Below are 20,801 nucleotides of genomic sequence, written 5' to 3'. Positions count from 1 at the left end.
AAAACTGCAGCTGCCTGTGTGAAAATCTGCCTAATTACCTGCAGGTGAAGCAGTTTTTCAGGGGCCACTAAGAAAAGGGAAAAACATCAGGACTTCACATTAACTGGGCTCTTTAAGGATAAACATATAGCTCATCGAGGTTATTTTGTTTCTGAAGGCAACTGGATTATTTAGCTAAATGTATTTTTATTGCTTCTTTCTGCCTCCAGATCCACTTTCCAGTCTAGTGGTGGCAGTAATTCGCTTAGAAAAGCTTGCCAGCTACCAATTAAATATAAAGAAGAAGCATACATACAGAAAGCACTTCTATTTTATTCCCTACATTTCCTGTTGCTGGCAATCCATATGTTTTAAATGCTTTTTCTTTCTCTGAATAATTTCAGCAGTGGATGACTTTTATGTGGACACTCTATGTCACTGGAAGTCATCTCTGTTATCATTGTGTCTCCTGTTGCCTAACAGTAAAACTCCAGAACATAAAATAGATTTGATTGGCAAATATTATTGGATTGGACCGACTCCTGTATAATTAATGCTGGGACCCCTCCCGGCCTCTCTTTTGTCCCTGTTGGCTGAATTATTGATGAGTTGTGCCTGCCGTGGTGTGACAGGGCGTGGAAGAAGTTCATCCAGCAGAGGAAAGAAGAAGCCATAGAGACGGCTGTGCAGATGGAGGTGGCAAAGACGCATGCTAAGAAGAGGTGCCAGAATGCTGTATTCACTGGATGGCTGAACTTTGTGAGGTCATTGAAGACGAGAAGAGCAGGTAGGTGATAGTGAGAAATTATAATGAATGCTGTTGATTTATTGTTTTTGAAACGCGTCCCATTCCAGTTAGTGAAGCCAGAGAAAACATTTGCTGTGGTTAAATATGTCCAAGCTGAAAATCCTTCCAGATGCTGTTGGTTTGTTCCAGTCTGATGACTCATTTTGTCCTGAATGTAGCTGGAGACTGGAAATAAACTCTGAACTTTTTGGGGGCATGTTTGCTGATTTTTTTTTTGTACTTTTTTATTATTTTTTTGGAGAAAATATCATGCCAAAGTAATATTCCTTCCCTACACTGCACTTTTAATGAATCGCACTAGGGCTAAAACCAAGACTCTCATAACAGGGTGAGAATGGCATGACCTCAGCATATAATAGATTTCGAATGCAACAGAGCAGAATAGAGCGAGCAAAAACATAAATTTCAGAATTAAATTAATAAAAGGTTACAGCAGACATTTGAGGCTTTTAGAGGGGACAAGAGGCTGGAGACACACTAGACAGGTCGGCATTTCGACGCAGGGCAACGCTGAGGCACACACACAACTGTGCACGCTCTCCCACACATACATAGTACATCTTTCTATCTTCCCAAGGACTTTCATTCATTTTTATTTATTTCTATAGCCTAACCCTGACTTTTATGCTAAACTTAACTCACTTCACACCTTAGTTTTAAACCTAACCCAAAATCCCAAAACAGCACTTTTAAGGCCTCTTGGTCTTCAGAAGGTCAGTACATATGCCAGAAATCATCCTAAGTAGGATAGCTGAGCAAGTACACACAGACACACACACGCACGCACGCACACACACACACCCACATATTAGACTAACACGTAAGGACAATTTACAATAATCAATTGATTACTGTAAACAGTCATGATTACCAAACATATTCTGGGAAGCCAGAGCGTCCAGAGAAATACTATTACTATCATCATTGTTGAAAACATAAACTGGCAGACTATTCAGTTAGGTATAAAAAAGTCAAGTTGTTTTTTTTTTCCTTTTTGTAATATCAAGTTCATTGTTAAAGAAACGTTTCTCATTAATTTAGACTTCATTATGAAACTTCAGAGTCTGATGGACAAAATCTACATCAAGCGCTACATAACGTCTTGGCACATCATTGCTATGGATTCAAAGAGGCAAAGAGAGTATTTCAAGGTACTAAAGATAATCCTCTGAAAGTATGTTAAACATAAGTTGCTTTCTCATTTACCGGCTCTGGTTCTTGTATGACTCTGGCAGAAGTTGGAGGCAAACGTCAAAGAATTCGACGGTAAAAGTCAGCAGCCTTCTCAGGTTGCGCTGCCTGAGAAAAGAATTGATGGAATCGCAGAGCTCCCTCATCACCTCTCACTGAAGGTATCTCATCTGCAGCTCTCACCATTTCATTTGTTTAGATAGTATTATTAGGATTATCCTGGTCTTCACGTCGAAGCTCCAGCTACTCTGTTCCCCTCTGCAAGGAGTCAGTGATGAGATAATTTGTGTTACATAAGGCTGTGTGTGAACTCTGCTGTAACCCTGCATGCAGGCTCTCTGAGTGATTAAACTCAGGTGCCGATCATTATAGTTTTATTACAGTCTCATGCATATATTTATACATCATTTATATACACTAAAGTATGAGCCGTTTTAACTTGGTCGATTATTAGCCACGCTTGCTCGCTCCACTTTTAGCCTTTGTTTGTTTTAGATTCACAGCTGCTGGCAAAGTGAGAGCTCTGTTGGCCTTCCTTACCCTGGTGTTTCTGTAGAACGTCTCGCCTGATAAATACAGCTTCAGCATGACCTTGTTTGGAAATAGACAGAGGCTGCTTGTGTACATATCTCTGCCATAAAAAGTGGCAAAAGGGATGATGAACCCAGTCTGGGTGCTGTCAGTACCCAGACTGGGTTCTGTAAAACCCAGGGACAACTATCAATCTGTCAGCATCAAAGTTGCCTCATAGTTTTTGTCTGAATTTCTGTGCCAGTATCTTTTGGCTGAAACTTTTCTAAACGATCACTTGTGTAAATCTCTTTTTTTTTCCTCAGATCTTTCAGTATTTAGGATTAAGGGACTGGCTAAACTGTTCTGAGGTGTCCAATACCTGGAAATCGATCATCCACTCAGGCACGTTGTGGAGTCAGGTCTGTGCTGTGAAATTTGCTGCGTATATTTATAGTGGATGAGCACAAATAAGTCTTCATGCTCGTTAAGGTTTTTTATTTCATAGCTGGGTAACACTTTATTTGAAGTGGGCTGAATAAGACTGTCATGACACTGTCATAAACATGACATAACACCTGTCATGAACATGAATAAGCCTTCATGTTCATGACCTTAGTTTTAAAGGTCATGAACCTTTAAAACTAAAGGTTTTAAAGGTTTTAAAACAGTCATAAAGCGTCTGTTTTATGACGCTTTATGTCATAAAGCGTCATAAAACGCTTTATGACGTTTTATGACGTCATAAAGCGTCATAAAACAGACGCTTTATGACAACAGTCATAAAGCGTCATTCGGTAAATTATGACACTTTTAATACGAAGTTGACATTATTCAAAATGTCTTTGTTATGACAACTTGACATTAACCAAGAAATCATTACTGTTTAAACTTTACCTTTAATAACATAAAGTTACCTAATTTTTAAAGTGAAATCAGTAATACTTTTATAATAAATTTATATCAGTAATGATTTCTTGGCTTATTCATGAACATGACAGGTGTTATGTCATGTTTATGACGGTGTCGTGACAGTCTTATTCAACCCCCTTCAAATAAAGTGTTACCCATAGCGTTAACAAATTCAAACTTCAGTGCCATTTATTAGGGTTTTATGTGACAGACTAAATAAAAAAACCCCAAAACATAATAAAGGAAAATGACAATAGTAGTAGGAGTTTTTAAAGACTGTCATAGTTTTACAACATGACCCCTTTAACTGTAAAAACCCCAAATAAAATCCATCAGAAGTCAAGTGATGACTAGCTCTTTTGTTTTTTCTGTCTGTAATTTAATCCCAATGTAAATACAGCAGTACATTGAAGAACAATAGAAAGCAAACAGTATCGTGAAGACTAATGAACACAGCAGACGGGGACAGGGAGAAGTTTATAGCAAGGTTAGCTAATAAAATATACAACATTTTAAATATTTCAGAGAGCTCTTTTCAATCCATTATCTGGAAATAGAAAGAATATGGCACAGCTACTAACTTAAAACATAGAGCTACAAAGTAATGGGTCAGATTAAAGTATATTTGTCCATTAAAAAGCCCCAGTCAAAGTCTAGACTGAAATCCAATTAAGAATCTGAGCAAATAAATTAAACTGAATGAGCTTGAGCTATTTTACAAAGAAGAATGAGCATAAATGTATTTCTCTGGATGTGCAAACCTGATAGGGACGTCAGTATGAAGTGCAGAAAATGTTGACACAAAGTTTACTCAGGGAGCTGCACACATATGAAGTCGATGCGTTTCAGCTTTTTATTTATAAAATAATTCAAAGCCAAATAAATATCTCCTTCAACTTGATATTTATCAAGATATCTCGAAATATCTGTAAGTCATTGTGTTTTATAATGTTACATAATTTGGTAAAGCTGAAGTGGGTTGAATACTATTAGCACAGTGGTGAAGGTTTATGCCTAAAGTGTTTTTGTCTCTGCTAGATTAACTTCTCGGTGGGGAGAGACTGGGTAACAGATGCTACAGTGCAGAAAATCCTGAAGAGCTACCGGCCCTTTGTGACCCACCTGAACATGCGCGGCTGCCAGTCGACAAAATGGTCCAGCTTAAAATATATCAGTGAGTTTTAATTACTTTATTTATGGCTTCTTATGTCTTTTACTTGTGCCATTATCCACAGGTGATCAAACGTAAGCCGTGCTGTTTAAAATGCGAAAGTCAAACCAGCTGCAGTGGGACTGTTTATATTACGAATTAGCTGACAAACTGTGAAAAGGAAAAATCGAAATGCAACATCTAATGCATGCAATCTGATGCAGACTGTTGTACTGTATTGACCGAAAGTGAGGGGGAAAAAAAGTCTTTATTAAAAACAAATCACTTGAGTCAGGCCAGTCGGAAGATCTGGTATTTTTGTGGCGCTCTCAGATGGCTCGGCTCCAACTCTTCTTCTTCTATTTCTCCTTGTAGTTCCATCGGTGAGTCCCAGATCTCGGCGTCCCTTTGGTTTTGATCCGGTCGGCTGAGCTGTCTGTCCTTAGGACAGTCTCTGTTGTAGGAACGCACATAGTCCTCCACTCGCTCCCCAATATATTCTAGAGGAGATTGGCACAGCAGGCCAGAGTGCTTCACCCCTGGATGCAGACGTAGCCAGTAAACCATGTAGTGAATACTGGGGGGGGAGGGAGAAAAAGTAAACAATTGTTAGAATAAGTCTTTGGAGTCTTTGTCAGCGGTTTGGGAGTAGAACTCACTTGTAGTCGCACATCCAAGGGTTTCCTCCTAGTTTGAGCTTGGACAAAAAGTACAAATCTTCCAGAACTCCATACTGAACAAAATGCAGCCTGTTGGATGACAGGTCCAGCTCCTGAAGGTGTAAAAGACCAGACAGGGAACCTACAAAACAGTAGACCAGTGACTCACTCCTAAGAAGCGCTCCAACATAAACAAATATACCACCATACCAACAAGCATTTTAAAACACAAGAAGTTCTATTTCTCATCCGTTTTCATTGCATGAGGGACTGAAGGATGAAAATGATTTATGCATCCTAGTTTTGTGGAGAAGCTGAAATTTACAAGTTTCAAGTTAAATAAATTAAAGTTCAAAATCCTTATAGCTTTTGCTTTTACACACATAATGACGCAGTACATTCTATTCCAAAGCAAAACGAGAAGAGAAGTTTATCAATTGTGTTCTTATTCTGAAGAAAGTGATGGAAACTTTGAGCAATTTAAAAAAAATAACAGTTTCTAATTTACCACTGTTTCTAAGAACTACTTTGCATCTGTGTTTTATGGCCGGCCAGCTTCTGGTACCGGAGAGCTGTTATTGCAGCCAAGGACAATTTGGTTACATTCCACTTTCCTGCATTTCTTGGTTTTTGACCCAGAAGCAGCATATTTTATGTTGCCCACATGTTTGCTGTTGGATAAAAGTTCAAGGGGCTTTCCACTCTGCAATATTCATTTTGTAGGTATGGAACCAAGATGCCGGTGTGACACAATTAGGCCCAACACCAGACTTTGTAAAATATCTCCCATATCATGATGCCTGAGCCACCATGCTTCACAGTGCACTGTGGCATGAATTTAATGTTTGAGGGACCTCTGCACCGTTTCTTTTAAGACCAGTAAATGTGCTCTTTTCTCTTCAGCCAGTTTTCAGAGGCTTGTAGAGGTTTTTTGCCATCAGCTTGACTTCACATTGGGTCTGTTGATGGTTATAGTTTTCACTTTAACCATTCTTTGATTACCCTGGAAATGATCAGTGACTAAGTCTATGCCCTTTGGATGCTCTTTAATTCATTAAGAGGGATTAAAGGGCAGACCGGATCAAAACCAAAGGGACGCCGTGCTCTGGGACTCGCCAGTGGAACTACTAGGAGAAGTAGAAGAAGAAGAGTTGGAGCCGAGCCGTCTGAGTCAGGCCAGTCAGTTCTTCCGACTGGTCTGACTCAAGTTATTTGTTTCTAATAAAGATTTTTTTCTCTCACTTTCTGTCGATACAGTACAACAGTCTGCATCAGGTTTTGTGTTTGAATTCAGTCCGTCAAGCATCCGATCGTTTCTGGCACTATTTCAGGTATTTCACTCTATCAAATCAACTTTTTAATCAAGGTTCCCGAACAATGTCAGGATTGGCTCGTTTTCCCCAGATTTCAACATTAAAGCTGCAGTATTTAACTTTTTCAAAGTTCATTTTTCTATATTTATTAAAAATGTCACCATGTTGTTATAGTATAATATTGGACAGATAAGCTGTGAAAAAATCAAGCTCCTCCTCCGTCTCGAGTTATTATTGCCGTCTGAAGAAATGCACAGCTCCCGGTCAAAAACAACCAATCAGAGCCAGGAGGAAGATCTTAGCACTGTCAGTCAAGTTAGTGTACATGCTGCTAAATATGGAAATGGCACCATTACAGGAGAACTGCTTGTCTGCCAATTTGGCTCCTGTTTTGTCTCAGAGGGAAAGATCTTGCTGGATACTGTTATTACTTTGGACAAACCCCTCGCTGGCACAGAATCTGCAGTGTGGATGTTACAGCTTTGGGATTCCCGTTACTCTTCTGTTCCTACTAGGTCATTATTTGGCATGCAGGAATAACAATTCTACCAAAAAACTGTGATTAACTTAATGGGTGATTCTGGGCTGCCGTTATTTTGAACACAGCTTTACACTGGTACTAGTTTGTTTTGCTTCCAGTAGATGGACAGGTCACAGAGCACGATTGGGTTCACGTCCTTCCCAGAACCAAGTTCTGATGTTTAAGTTAAATTCAGTTTAAGCAGCCAGCGGCATTAGCTGCTGGTCTGCTGATGTTAAGTTCAGTTCGTACCAGTGGGCCGTGATTTACTCAAACACAGTGAGGCTACATGTAAGCACATCTCCTTGTATACCTCGTCATAAATAAAGCTAAGCCTGTATACACATGTATGGCTGAATGCCTGCCACTGCTCAAAATGAAAAAGGGGATAACTGAAGCCACAGAGGCTGTTTAGCTGTTCCCCACCTTTTGGACCCCAGATGGAGATAAACACAACTGCATATGTGTAGCAATTCATTCTCGGTATTACTGTGATGATTACATACAGGACATGTTGTTATAGCCAGTAATCTTGATGAATCTGTGAGCATGGGGGGTAACGCCCACCTGTGTCGATCCGCTGCATGTCGTTGCTGCTGAGGTTTAGGATTCTGAGGCTTTTTGCTCCTTGGAAATCTCTGGGTTTGAGATGATGGATTTTATTGAGGGACAGATCGACCCGAACAACATTGTCTGGAATACCTGGAGGCACCTCAGTTAGACCTAAACACACACAGAAAGGGGTGAGCACGTTTATTAAAATGCAACTTTTTTTATCCACATTTTTGTGACTTGCAGAAGAGACAAACTGCAGCTTCAAATAAGCCTAGGAGAAGGCTGTAACACAATAGTAACGTATAACTGATTTAGTCCATTTACATGAAAAATCTAAATATTTTTATTGTAATACACTGGCCAAAACTCTCTCTCCAACCAGATAAGGTGATAATAAATTGACATTAATCAGTGTTTAAAGGAGTAGCTGACTCAGCACTGAAAAACGACAGATGTGCATTGATTCATTTTATGTCTTACTATGAAAATGCTTCTCTTTCAAAAGAAAAGTTCAGCTCTTCCACCAACCCAACAGTAACTATGAATCATCTGCTCTGTGACGGTTTGTATTTTTTCTTAACCCCTCTGTTACATAAGACCATGTGTTGGGAATTACAGGACCAGTTTTCGGGCTTACGATAGAGAGACATTAATCAAATTGACCCTTGGGAATACAGCCTGATCTTGAACTTGCCTCGGCTCCTGCAGTCCATCCATGTGACGGGGAAAAGGTAAGTGTGGCACAGCGCGGTGGCGTCTAATTTGCCGCGGATCGGATTGGGCTCCAAAGTTTGAGTGATGTTGACGTTTGGGCCAAATTCCTCGCACAGTAAGTCGGGATCAATCTGCTTCAGCTTCCTGTCCTTAAGGCTGACCGGTTCTGCACACCTGGAACATGAGATGTTTGCAGGTTAACAGTAAATCAACAATGCTCTTATTAAATATCTGGTGGCATCGTTTACTTGGCATGGTTTCCCAGGTTACGGTTGCTTGGGACTTGAAGAGTGCGTATGAGGCTTTCCATTGGACAGAGACATTTCCAGGGATTGTCGTAGAGACGCAGATAGTGAAGGTTTGGCATTGGGATGAGCGCCTCTTCGCTGAGTGTTCTCAGTTGGTTGTGTTGCAGCAGCAGGGTGGTTAGGTGAGTTAGACCCTGAAAAGCGTCTTCCTCCACCTGCGAGATCTGATTCTGTTGAAGATCCAGACTGGATAAACGTTCATATCCAAGGAAGGATCCACTGCGGAGCGCCTTAATTTGGTTGCGGGCCAGAAGGAGGTGGTTAGGTACTCTGGACCAGGTGCTTGAGCTGGGGATAGAGGTGAGACTTTGGTCCTGACAATCCAGATAGACTTCTCCAGACTGAGTCATCTCTGAGCAGTTTGGTATCATAACCCCAGAAAGGCCTGATCTGCTCTGACGCCGCAGAGCCTTCATCCTTGACCTTTGGAAAAAGACACAAAGAAGTCCAGCATCTCATAATTTGTACATAAACGTTGTACAAGTTGTTCACATCAACACAATGCTGTAAAAAGTATTTAACTCCTTACGGATTTCTTCTGTTTTTGTTTGGTTTGTCACATGTTTCAGATCATCAAGCAACATTTCTTTTATCATAAAACTTCTCAAATTTCACTGCCACACCTATGCCTGAAAACTGCCTGGCCTATTTAAAGTGAAATCACTTGAATACAAGTGGATACAAGTCAGACAGGCTGTACTGGAATGAATTTTTTTTTGTACAATTACAACAAAGATTGACTAAAACCAACACACCATGCCCCAAGCAAATGAAATGATAAGAAACAAAGTCTTAGTATAAAGGCCAAAAGTTGAAAAGCTAAAAACTTTATAGCGTTTCCTTCCAAACAAACTGTTTAAGTTGAGTAATGCTGCTGCATACAGATAATGTTGGCTAAATAATGACTAGTTAACCCATGATAATATATCATGTAATCATGTAAAGCTAGATAACAAGAATATTAATGTTACTTATTTTACATCCCTTGCTAGCTAGTTAATACTATAAATCCCAACACTCTTTAATTTCAGTGCAAAAGTTGTGCTCATATTTGCTTTCCATATATTTAAAAGAAATATTTATTTGCACAATAGAAAGAGCAAAGAGTCATAGATCAGACATTAGCAACAGAACAATGATGCAGGGTCTTTTCAGGCAAGGAAACATTAAAAGTGACTGAGAAAAAGAGATGTGTTAGGTATCAGGACAGAGTTTTCACAGATATTTCAGAATAAATCTCATTCACTCTCCAAAATCATTTTGACTGTATCATAGGTAGAACAGGGAGAAGTTTACATTTAGACTTTTGTTTATTTTCTGATATAATTTGATTTATGCATTATTTGTGTTTGAACAGGCAGCAGATTTTTATGCAACTGTATTAATTTTGCACATCTGTGCTATCACATTAGACTAAAATATCGCTTTTCATGTTCATGCCATTAAATAAAATTATGAGACTTATCACCCTGTGGCCTGTGACTACCACTGCATTTTGTGTGCTAAGTAATAATTTGTTAATGGGAATGGTGTCTTACTATGTTTATCGTTGCCATTTGAGACGTTATGATCTGGCTACTTAACCTGTAAATGTTCCAGGGTAATTGTGTCAACTCACCCAGAGTTTGGCAGATAAAACTTTAGATTTATTAGTTTAGAAATATAAAATCGGTCCCCTGCTGCTGAACTGTGGCTGTTAGTGATTATGTGTGTTTTTAGCCACTAAGGACAGTTGCGGTTGGATGCGGGATGACGATAAATCACTCAACAGACCTCTGAAAAATGTGTCCCTCTGTGTTGGGAGATCACGGTTACGCCCCTGATCCCAGAGGAATCTGATCTGCCGTGATTCCTGAAAGCCCTCATCCTTATTCTTTGGAAACAAATCTCAGCTCGTTGTTATTTATAAACACCAAAGACTCTGGAAACAGAGTCGTAAACAGCAGTAAGTCCATACCTGTCGCGTGTAAGTTTCTGCCTCCCACTTTTAAGTCCTCTGCCCTTCCCTGGTCTCTTTGACTCGATGGATGGGAGCAACGAAAGAGCCACAAAGGCTAAAAGGATCGGTGAGATCACACGCATCCTGAAAACTGCAGGGGGTTTATTTTCACCTACAGGAGCAAAAGTCAAAGCAGGAATCTGTGCTGAAAGTCTTCAGCTGTGTTGGTTTTGATGTAACACAGATTCTCTTCACTCTGTTAGGGGGGGGAAAAAAAGCTCAAGTCAGCACATCATCAAAGTGAAGAGTCATCACATAAAATTCATGTGTATTGAGGTTTATTACCAGTAAGTAGATGAAAACAGAATTTAACAAGCTTTGCTCATTTTGTGTTTTTTTTTTCTTTTCTTCAGGCGAATGCAGAAACCTGCAGGAACTCAACTTGTCAGAGTGCTTAGCTATTACTGTAAGTAAACAAGTAGATGGTTGGAAGTTTGGAGAAAATATTGAAACTAAAAAACAGTGTTTAGATTGTATATGAAGTTTTAAGGCTAAAACATTCATCATGTTGATTTAATGCCATCCTGCATTAAATTATAGATTGGCAGGACTTCTGGAAACAACATTCCCCACACAAATGATCACTCTGACTCATTTTTGTCCAGCAGTAGGAAATCTCTTTTTTTTAAATTATTATTACTACTATTATTTTACAGTGTGAAGAAAAGGAAAGCAAAAGTTTACAGTAAACTTTTTTTAGTGGTTTTAGTTCGAATCTAATGTTACATTTGATCTCAGCTGCTGGTACCCGGATACGGGTATAAAGGCACAAAACAGTTGGCTGAAACTTTCCATCCCACTGTTCACATGTTTAATAATCCTTACAGTACGATGACAGGTTAAGCCTCTGTGTCTAAAGTTTTCCCCGTGGCGTGTACGTTGCCTCAGTTCCACCCTTACATGCTGCTGCCAATCAACTGCTAAACTTTTTCCAACCTCTCAAAACATGCAAGTTTGACTCTTTGGAAATATTTAGCATTCAAAAAGTGAACACGGTTATGGCATGACCAGTAAAGGAGTGCCGCCATAACACTGTTGGGAAGCTAGAAGCTGCATATCTGTTCAGACTTTATTATTGTTTTTTATTTATGTAAAGAAAAAGTGTGGTTGGTTAATTCTAGTTCAGCAGCCAATTCAGACAATGTAGTCAGTTAATTTTAGGTTAACATACATGCTTTACTTCATTAGGAAAAAACTGCAAACACATGTAAGAATCCATGCAATGAGCTTTTTACAACTACCAGATGAAGCAGGAATTTAAAAAACAGTTCATCAAATAATATTTATTTTAGCCACAATTGAAATTTTGTTTTCTTTGCTACTTTGATATAAAAGCAGTTAATGTTTTTGCTCTAAATTATGATGTAAGTACATCAAAACCCTGATAGTTCTCCCCAACGCTATCAAACCTTTAGAGTTTCATACTAGAAAACGCCAATGTTCGATTATTAACAGCATAATCTTTGTTTTCACATTATCTGAGTGTTAAATGTCTTTCCAGAGAACGAAAACACGAAATGAAATGTTTCCTGATAATAGTCCGCTTCAAAATAAAACATGTAAATCCATCTTTGTGATGTTCAGAGAGACATTTTACGTTGAACTCTGCTCTTTACCAGGATATGATGATTCAGAGAATCACGGAGGGATGTCCATGCCTGCTCTACCTGAACCTTTCTTACACACTCATAACAAACCAGTCTTTGAGAGCAATAATCAGGTAAACCTTGTGAAATAAAAGATCCAGTTTTAGCTTTTTCTACCATATATGTACACACATTTTTTTTTTTTTTTTTTTTTTTTTTAGTCTAGACAAGCTTGTCTTGTCTAGACTAAATTGTCACAGATTGTCACAGCAGTAACAATAAACAACAAAACAATCAGGCAGTTCTTTTTTTTTTTCAAATAGTAATTGCCTCAGCCTTCAGTACCTGGGTCTGGCCCACTGCTGCAGATTCACAGATGAAGGATTTCTAACCCTGGTCACTGAGGAAGGCGGTCGAAATCTCATGCACCTTGACTTAAGCGCATGCGTTCAGGTCAGCCGTTTTGCTTCTTTTGGTTCCTAATCAATACAGTCGAAGTCTCCTGACGACCGGAGCAACAGTTTACTCCTCGACTCAGTTTCCAACTAATGCATCCTCTCTTCCGTTTGCACGTGTCTGATCTTGTTTCTCCCTCTGCACTGGGGAGCATCGGAGCGAATGGGGGAAGGTCTGTGAATGTAAAAAACATCTGAGTGGAGGGGTTGGGTTTACACACCCACCCTCTCCGCATGTGTACACACCATGTAACATTTGCACTCTTTGCTCTGGGGACGAGCGTTAGCTGGGATCCAGCTGTATGGTTTCCATGATGAGATCATAAGAATGCAGAGAATGACTAAAAAAAAAAAAGCAGAGAAGTGGATGAAAACGCAGAGCCCCACTTTGCCCCCTCTCTCTTTACAGATGACACCAAAAGGGTTCGAATACATTTCTGCAGGATGCCCGTCTCTCAAAGAGGTTGTGATGAACGACATGCCAAGTCTGTCAGACACCTGTGTTTTGGTAAGACTTTATTTCTGCAACATTTCAGAAGTCACACAAAGTAAACTGGATGTTACTGAGATCATAAACCAGCCTTTGTGGCTATCTCTGGTGTATTATGTGACATGGTGTTGCGACTGGCTCAAGGTCATAACAAAAACGGGAGACCATGCAGTGGTTAAGGTTCAAAGAAAGGAACATTTATTAACAAAAACAACAATGTACTGTGGATGTCAGTATCAGTGGTGTAATGCAAATGCTTGGATGTGTTGTATGAGTGCATATGGAAGTGGTGAAGTGCAAAAACAAAGACAAACTCAAATGTGCATAAGGAGGGGAGCTGAGGCCGACATCAGAGCAGCACAAGGGTCAAGAAGCAGAGTGGACGCCAAAGGCGACCCTGAAGGTGGAGACAGCCAGGTTAAAATACTCTGCGCTCCCAATCAACCTGATCAGCAGCACCTGTAAAGGGGAGGAGCACAAAGACTGACAACAAGACACCTGCAGCCCAGCCTCCAAGGCCCAGGGCCGTAACACCCCCACCCTTAAGAAAAGGGCCCCAAAGGGGAACCTTTACAAACTCAAAAACAAATATGAATTTAAAAATGTTTGGGCTGGTAGTACATTACCATGTTTTGTGTTCAGGATGACTGCCTTCACATCATTAGCCTTCAGATCCCACAGCCATAAGTTGCTGTGCCCATCATGTCTGGTCGCTGGTTAGGAAGACTGGCAAAGATTGGTACAGAAGCTAACACAGGACATGTTCTTACTGCTTCAACACGTTTAACGTACCTTACGAGGAGAGAACCCACTTACGAACACAGACCTGACACACAAGTGACCTACCACAGGTTCACAGCCAAATCAAAATGGATTCACCCAGTTACCACTCGCAAAAGCAATAACCATCAATCCAACCAGATCTGAACTGTCACCCAACACAAAAGGTCACAGCAACAAGTGGTCCACTACCACAAAATGTTGCTTCACAACTCGGGTAACCAAGCAATTGACCAACACCATATGGAGAGCGACACCCACACCACGATCACCCTTAGCATGGTCCAGCACCATACTCAAAGTTACTGCTGTCTCACAGCCAGCAACACCAAAAGGGCATCAACCAAAAGTGAGCCGACATCTCCACAACACCTAAAGGTCACTTCACTGCTTTCCAATTTTTCCTCAGGGTTCTCATCACCACATATGACCCACAAAACATGGAGAGCCACACCCACAACAACCCCTGCATGGTCTCCCATTTTGTTATGACCTTGAGCCAGTCATAACAATAAACAACGACAACATCAAACCAACACTGAAGCAGCACAGTTCCTTAAAAAGTATTCATACCCCCGCATATTTAACTTGGGTATTTTGTTGCAGACCAAAAACACAGTGGAGCTTTACAGTGAAGAAGAAGCTAGCAAGTTCAAGCTAAGTCAGAATAGATGTAGATGTTTGTGAACAACCTTCATCAAGTCTTCCCATAGATTCACAATTTAATTTCGGTCTGGACTTTGACTAGACTATTGTATCAGACAACTGTACAGCTACTGCTGCATTTTTCAATGTCTTGAACTGGTGGAAAGCAAAACTGAAAATGAGGAATAGAGCTCCCACAGCTTGATGCAGCCACTGCCATGTTTCACTATGGATATGTTGTTGTTTTTTAGGGTCATGTGCATTGCTAGTTATACTCTTTGCATGTAGCACAGAGGGTCGAGTGTTGGTGTCATCTGGTCACAGTGTTTCATGTTCGTTTGGTCTCTTCACGGCTTGTGGCAAAATGCAAAAAATACTTATGGCTTTTTTCCCCCCCAACAATGGATTTTTTCTTTCCAAATTCGTATTGTGCACAGCTAATAGTTGTACTGTCCACCTGAGCAGCGACTCTGTGCAGCTCCTCCAGAGTTACTAAGGGCCTCTTTGTTCCTTCTCAAATTCATGCTCCTCCTTTGTGGGCTGTCAGATGTAGTGGAACGAATGTTTTGGTTGCTTTGAAGTTGTTATATTCTGTTGTCAGATCGATTAAAAACTCATCTGTTCAAAGATGTTTATTAAGGATTTAAACTTCTCCACTTTATCCCAGACCTGACTGCTGTGTGTCCTGGTCTTCATGACGATGTTTGCTCACAGTTGTTCTCTAGAGAACCTTTGAGGCGCGTGCACAGAACATCTACATTTATACTGAAACTATTCACAAATTGGATTTAATTTCAGACTATTAAAGGGAATTGGGGTATGAATACAAATTAATGCTGAACTTTTCTTTTAACTGTGTGTCATTTGCTTCCACTTCCACTTCACTTGTTGGTTTTTCTTATAAAATCTAAAAGATTGATTCTGTAATGCGACTTTATAAGTCAGAGGGTATGAATATTTTTGCAAGGTGTTTTATTTATTGATTTATTTTTTCTACCAGGGCCTACTTGCCAGATGTTGCAGTCTGTCCTCCATCTCTCTGCTGGGCTGTCCTCTCCTGTCCGACATCGCCCTCAAAATAATCGCAAAAGTATCCGATCTGAAGAGTTTCGGTATAGAGGGTGAGACCATTTTGCATCCCGCTGCTGTTTTTGTCTTTCGTCGCCATGTGTGGATGTTAAACGCTGGTGCAGGAACCTGTTCGTGTGTGCTTTAGGCAACAACCAAGTAACTGAGGTGAGCTGGGAGGCCCTGTGTGGCTTATCCACTGCTCTCAGCAAGCTCCACGTGGTAGACTGTCCTGGAATGACCGATGAAGGCATGAAATATGTGTCCTCCCTCAGACACTTGAATTACCTGGATATTTCACTCTGCAGCAGGTGGGTGGAGGTTGTGTTGGCTTCATTTGCTGAATCGACAGTATTACATCGCAGCGTTTTCCATCGTGTCTTTCAGGGTGAGTGATGTTGGCATCAAATACTTGACTGAAGGTTCCTCAGCAAATAAACTGCAACATCTTAGCATCAGTCAGTGCGGCCTCATTACCGAGTTCTCCATCAAGAGGATTACACGAAGGTATTTAGCAGGATTTAACTACAGAGCGCATCCTATCCTTATAGTTAAACTACATTTTCCCTATATTTGCCTTCATGACCTGCACGAAAAAAAAAGTTAAATGTTGCATTTTTGTGTTTGGGGAACAACTTATTAGGTTGCAGAAACTGTTCCACCTTAATTTGAGTTATTGTGAGAAGGTAATGGACCAGGCTTTGGATTACCTGAACGGCAGCTCCATCCAGTCTCTGGACCTGACTGGCTGCAACATCCGTGATCAGGTACTGAACCACGCTGCATGTTCTCCGTCTCGATGACTGTAACGGTGTTCTCCATTTCAGGGACTGGGTTCACTTAAGAAGATACAGCTAAAGAAGATTATAGTTGCCAAGTGTGTATTCGTCACCGATATGGGCATAGAGGTACACATCTTTCAGGCCTCAGGTTTATTTCCTTCAGGATTTTTGTTTTGTAGAATCATCTCTCCCTTTCTATTAGAAGCAGATGTGAGAAAGGAAAGATATCAGTACGGTCTTATACCCCTTGTTATGCCTTCTTATTCTCCTTCTGGGCAGAAGCTGTGCGACAACATGAGAGATCTGGAGCACATTGACATTTCCCAATGTCCAGCTCTGACTGATGCAGCAATCGGTGCCATTTCACTTTACTGCAGGAGTCTCCTCAGACTGAAGATGGCAGCATGTCCACAGGTTCAGTTTGCATCTGCATATAGAGTAAAGTGTTTGTATTTTTCTCCTAACAGAAATTCTTCAGTTTTTGCTTCTTTTTTAAGTTTTTCAAATAAAAAAAAAATGGTTTGATATTAAATGAAGAAAACCTGAGCAAATACGAAAAAGCTGCAGTCAGACGCTATTCAACCCAGCGTCACCCTGTGTGGAAAAAAGTCATTTCTCTGTAAGTCAACTCGTGGCGTCCCAATACTGATACTGGTATTGGTATCTGGCTGGATACCAGCATCAAGTACTGGGACTCATACCTGTAAAAACAAGCCGATACTCCAAAACGATATCACTTTTCTGAAGTTAGATGGCGGGAGAGTGGCCAAAATGTCGAGTTTGGAGTTATTTCAAGGAAAACACAGAGGATAGTAAACAAGCAGATTGAACCTTTGTGCTTAGCCAAGCTGTCAAAACGAGAAAACGCGTCTGAACAAGTAATTTGATCAACTATTTACAGATGGAACAATCTGTGTGTCATCCTCTATTTATGATTTGTTGAAACAGTCAAAGGGATTGCAGACTTAAAAAGAAAAAGGGCCACTCTGTTCTAAATAAATGTATTGTGTGACGTTTAAGTACCAACTTGTTATCGGTACTCGGCATCGGCAAGTACCTGAACTGAAGTGGACTTACTCAGTCTGGAAAAATCTGGTATCGGGACTCTCCTAAAATCAGCCATCTGACTCTTGGTGTCAACAGCCGTCAAGCATTTCTTATAAGTGTTTGTGAGTCTTTTGCATCTCTGTGGAGGAACTTTGGAGGATTCTTCTAAACCAGCCAAACTGGAGTCTTTTGGGCCAGGAATAACTAAGACCTTGCTACTGCTTCCCATTTAAATCCAAACTTTGACTATGCTGCCCCACAACCTTATGTTTTATGTTTCAGATGTTTAAAAGTGGACTTGCTGATGTGCTTTGACATTATTCTTCAGGATTTCCTGGTTCCATCAATATTATCCAGATTTTGAAGCAGCACAGCAGTTCCACACAATCCCACAATGTTTGTGTTTTTTTTCTGATATGTGATGTCAGTTTTTAACCCAGATTTAAATGGATGTACAGCTTTTCTTACCAATCCACACAACATTTTTAACACATTTTTCACGTAGAGCCAGGTTGACTTCATATGTGAAAAATACATTTTGTATTTATTCAGATTTTCTTTGCTAATGCTAAAGTTTGATCTGCAACGTGTGAGGAGACACTTCTTCTCAACACTCGGATGCACACAGAGCATTAAATATGACCTTTCTTTGGCCGCTACAGTTCCTCATTCTGTTTGTGTTCAGATGACGGATATGGCGATCGTGTATCTGACCACTGGCTGTCAGTACCTGCTAGAACTCGACATGAGCGACTGCAGACTCCTCACCGATCGCTCTCTTAAAAACCTAAGAAAGATTTCTCCTCCACTCAATACCATCAGAATAAACAACTGCACAGGCATCTCATGGTACATTAAAAGTCAAAAAGTCTCGACATTTACACTCTTTGCAAGAGCTTATCTAGCAAATGTCCTTTTTTTCTTTTTAAAGGGAGGCTGCCGTAAAACTGCAAAAACGCGTCTCGCACTGGGAGTACAGCAGCGACAGACCTTCCACCTGGTTTGATTGTAATGCACACAAGTTTGCAATGGCCCCGAAGGATAACGATGCATGGATGAGAGAGAGGGACTTGTGTGCATGAGCAGCAATTCCGTCCGGAAAGATCAAAATTCTGTTTGGAAACAGAACAACCTGGAGGAATGATTACTTTTAAGCAGAGGTCGCAAGATTTGGTTCTCAAAGTCCGGTGTCCTGTGACTTTTAGGTGCATACTTCATGCAACCTACCTGAACGGTTGAACTGCCTCCTCAGCTGGCAACTGGAAGCTACAGAGTCCTGCTAAACGACTCAATTATTTCATCCAGGTGTGATGAAGCAGAGGCGCACCTAAAAGCTGCAGACCAACATCAGGGACAGAAATTTGAGGCCCCCTGTTTCTGGTCACTCCAACCATCAATTTAGGAGCTTTTCTAAATGTCTTTAAATATTTAAGTGTTTTTATTTTCACTAATATTTTTAAACCAGGTTATGATTGACCTGCCTTTGTCATGGTAATATTGCAGGTCTAAACCCTTTCAGTCTATTTTTGGAGATATATATATATATATTTTTTTTTTTTACTGAATTGTTATTTTGTGCCCTTTCACAGAAGAAATGTTTAACAACTTCTAAAGAGCATAAACTGTTAATGAGACAAATAAAGTTTAACATTTAACAAAAAGTGTTAATTTACTTATATAAAGTAAAAAACTGTGCAGCAACAATGACATGTGCTCCACGCCTTGTTCTTTACTCAAAAATGCCTGTTACATTGATTTTAAAGGGATTTTTTAAAGCTACCAGTAATTGTTTCATTGAGTGATTTATTAAAGAACCTATTTTATTAAAATACCTTTTTAATCATGTAAAATGCTAAATACACACAGTCACAATACAATGATTGTGTGATCCGACATGAAGAGCATTCAATTCAAAAGACACTTTAAATTAAAAGGTGTATTTCTTAAGTATTTACAGCACATTGACAGAGGTGAAGACAGAGGTGAATGACATTCAGCTGTTGCCGTTGTATTAATATCCGATCTTGACGTTTACGCCCCTGAGAACATCACGATGCGTCCCGTCACTTAGCTCCTGAGCTTCAGGGACTCGAGCCAGCTTTGTGTCCTCAGCTGGACAGATCCTCTGTCCGCCCGAGCTTTGACCCACCGGTCAACAGGAGGCTCTCCACTCATACAGCCTGAGACAAACGCACTAATGTCATGTTTCATTTAATGGTTGGAGGTTTTCATGTCACTATCGGATGAAGAAACAACGACTGGAGCTCACCAGTCAGTGTGGTCTGGCCGTCTGCGGTGCGTCTTTGTTCGTCGTGCAGAAGAACCTCTGGGCTGACGTTCACCGCCACGCCGCAGAGGTTTACACCAGCTCTAAGCGAAGACGGGACGCGCACACTCACCGCTCCTACATGACGCAAAGATTAAAACAAAACCAGGAGTACAGGGACAAACTGGGCTCTGTCCTCGGCGTACTTACCGTCCCGAGTGTTGAGGTCAGCGGTACCACCGTCTCCCACGTAGACATCAATGCTTCCGCTGACAGACGAAACCTTCAGGAAACTATTTGAACCATCTGCAGGAACAAAGCAAGCCTCAGACTCCGTTAAGAGACCGTGCATGGGGTCAGTGTGCAGCCAGCCCGCCTGCCTGCTTACCAACAACTGTGTCCCCAAACTCGTTCTCCACTGTGGTGTTACCTATAATGAATTACAAAAAAGAAATTGGGATTAGATAGCCTCATCACTACCTTCACTACACTGAATAGAAAATAAATATCTGAGTTCTTCAAACACAAACACATCATAACATTACACAACTGAAATTCACACTCAGGAATACAATGAAATTCTTACCCAATCAATTTTATTTATTAAATATTTCACAGGGTTGTTGGTGATCAACGCTGTCACATTTTACAGCCATCTTGACTTTATAGCCATCTTAAAGCGAAATAGTTGAAAGGTTTGTGGTAAATTGGGACCACATTGTGCTTAAATCAACTGCGACTGGATCTGAGCCTGAGATTCCTTATGGCTCAGCTTTACCAAGAGATTTAACCTAAAGCAGCTGTGGACGAGAATGTACTAGAAACTCCTAAAGGCAACAGTTGTTTTTGTGAAGAAGAAGTTTCTTCGAGCATTATTTTAACCCTTAAGATCAATAAGTCTGGTGAAGGTTGTCATAGATCAGCGTTTCTCAGGTCCGGTCCGGAAGGAGCCCTGCCTTGCATGTTTTAGGCGTTTCCCTTCTGCCACACACCTGATTTGAATAAGTGGTGGATTAACAGGACTTTGCAGGACTTTGTGGCATGCAGAGGAGGTCAGGCAGTCA

The 20,801-nt window shown here is 40.5% G+C and overlaps 3 protein-coding genes across 5 annotated transcripts in view; 1 reads left to right on the top strand and 2 right to left on the bottom strand.

Annotated features, from left to right (window-relative positions):
* The window catches only part of LOC103132559 (F-box/LRR-repeat protein 13-like), a 21,787-nt gene extending 2,661 nt beyond the window's left edge, over positions 1–19,126 (top strand). Inside the window, exons 5-21 of one of the 3 annotated variants that reach the window (XM_016667455.1) lie at positions 612–766; positions 1,829–1,938; positions 2,023–2,139; positions 2,815–2,910; positions 4,439–4,574; positions 10,972–11,024; positions 12,238–12,338; positions 12,528–12,657; positions 13,069–13,167; positions 15,575–15,695; positions 15,791–15,953; positions 16,030–16,149; positions 16,286–16,409; positions 16,470–16,550; positions 16,707–16,862; positions 18,157–18,320; positions 18,403–19,126. In XM_016667455.1, the coding sequence (XP_016522941.1) occupies positions 612–766; positions 1,829–1,938; positions 2,023–2,139; positions 2,815–2,910; positions 4,439–4,574; positions 10,972–11,024; positions 12,238–12,338; positions 12,528–12,657; positions 13,069–13,167; positions 15,575–15,695; positions 15,791–15,953; positions 16,030–16,149; positions 16,286–16,409; positions 16,470–16,550; positions 16,707–16,862; positions 18,157–18,320; positions 18,403–18,553 (2,077 nt within the window). In that variant the 3' untranslated portion in view covers positions 18,554–19,126. Of the gene's footprint in view, positions 1–611; positions 767–1,828; positions 1,939–2,022; positions 2,140–2,814; positions 2,911–4,438; positions 4,575–10,971; positions 11,025–12,237; positions 12,339–12,527; positions 12,658–13,068; positions 13,168–15,574; positions 15,696–15,790; positions 15,954–16,029; positions 16,150–16,285; positions 16,410–16,469; positions 16,551–16,703; positions 16,863–18,156; positions 18,321–18,402 lie in introns of all 3 variants that reach the window. The other 2 variants (XM_007544371.2, XM_016667454.1) reach the window with 2 other exon arrangements.
* On the bottom strand, positions 4,570–12,639 carry LOC103132558 (leucine-rich repeat-containing protein 17-like). The gene is made up of 7 exons (XM_007544370.2): positions 12,550–12,639; positions 10,577–10,814; positions 8,560–9,042; positions 8,292–8,485; positions 7,610–7,765; positions 5,210–5,351; positions 4,570–5,127 (listed from the first exon to the last, which is right to left on the bottom strand). Exons 2-7 carry the CDS (start codon positions 10,699–10,701, stop codon positions 4,842–4,844), a joined length of 1,386 nt encoding a protein of 461 aa, XP_007544432.1. The 5' UTR covers positions 10,702–10,814; positions 12,550–12,639; the 3' UTR covers positions 4,570–4,841.
* Positions 19,127–19,276: 150 nt separating the features above from the next.
* LOC103132560 (protein FAM185A-like) lies at positions 19,277–20,118 on the bottom strand. The gene is made up of 3 exons (XM_016667456.1): positions 19,948–20,118; positions 19,741–19,875; positions 19,277–19,651 (listed from the first exon to the last, which is right to left on the bottom strand). The coding sequence occupies exons 1-3, from the start codon at positions 20,087–20,089 to the stop codon at positions 19,539–19,541; spliced, it is 390 nt and encodes a 129-aa protein (XP_016522942.1). The 5' UTR covers positions 20,090–20,118; the 3' UTR covers positions 19,277–19,538.
* Between the last annotated feature and the right edge of the window lie 683 nt (positions 20,119–20,801).

The sequence above is a fragment of the Poecilia formosa genome, unplaced genomic scaffold, assembly GCF_000485575.1.
Source record: "Poecilia formosa unplaced genomic scaffold, Poecilia_formosa-5.1.2 Scaffold1123, whole genome shotgun sequence".
NCBI classification, from domain to species: domain Eukaryota; kingdom Metazoa; phylum Chordata; class Actinopteri; order Cyprinodontiformes; family Poeciliidae; genus Poecilia; species Poecilia formosa.
Note: the sequence above shows the minus strand (reverse complement) of the source record. Positions and strands in the feature narration are given on the sequence as shown.

Bases quoted from the DNA above. Each gene is read 5' to 3' on its own strand.
- LOC103132560 (XM_016667456.1), bottom strand. From the start codon at position 20,089: ATGCACGGTCTCTTAACGGAGTCTGAGGCTTGCTTTGTTCCTGCAGAT. The intron at 19,876-19,947 runs GTAAGTACGCCG...TGCGTCATGTAG, and splicing joins TGACCTCAACACTCGGGACG to GAGCGGTGAGTGTGCGCGTC. The intron at 19,652-19,740 runs GTGAGCTCCAGT...CGTTTGTCTCAG, and splicing joins CGGCCAGACCACACTGACTG to GCTGTATGAGTGGAGAGCCT.
- LOC103132558 (XM_007544370.2), bottom strand. From the start codon at position 10,701: ATGCGTGTGATCTCACCGATCCTTTTAGCCTTTGTGGCTCTTTCGTTG. The intron at 7,766-8,291 runs GCAAGTTCAAGA...GTGTGTGTTTAG, and splicing joins GATGGACTGCAGGAGCCGAG to GTCTAACTGAGGTGCCTCCA. The intron at 5,352-7,609 runs GTGGGCGTTACC...ACTGTTTTGTAG, and splicing joins CATGCAGCGGATCGACACAG to GTTCCCTGTCTGGTCTTTTA.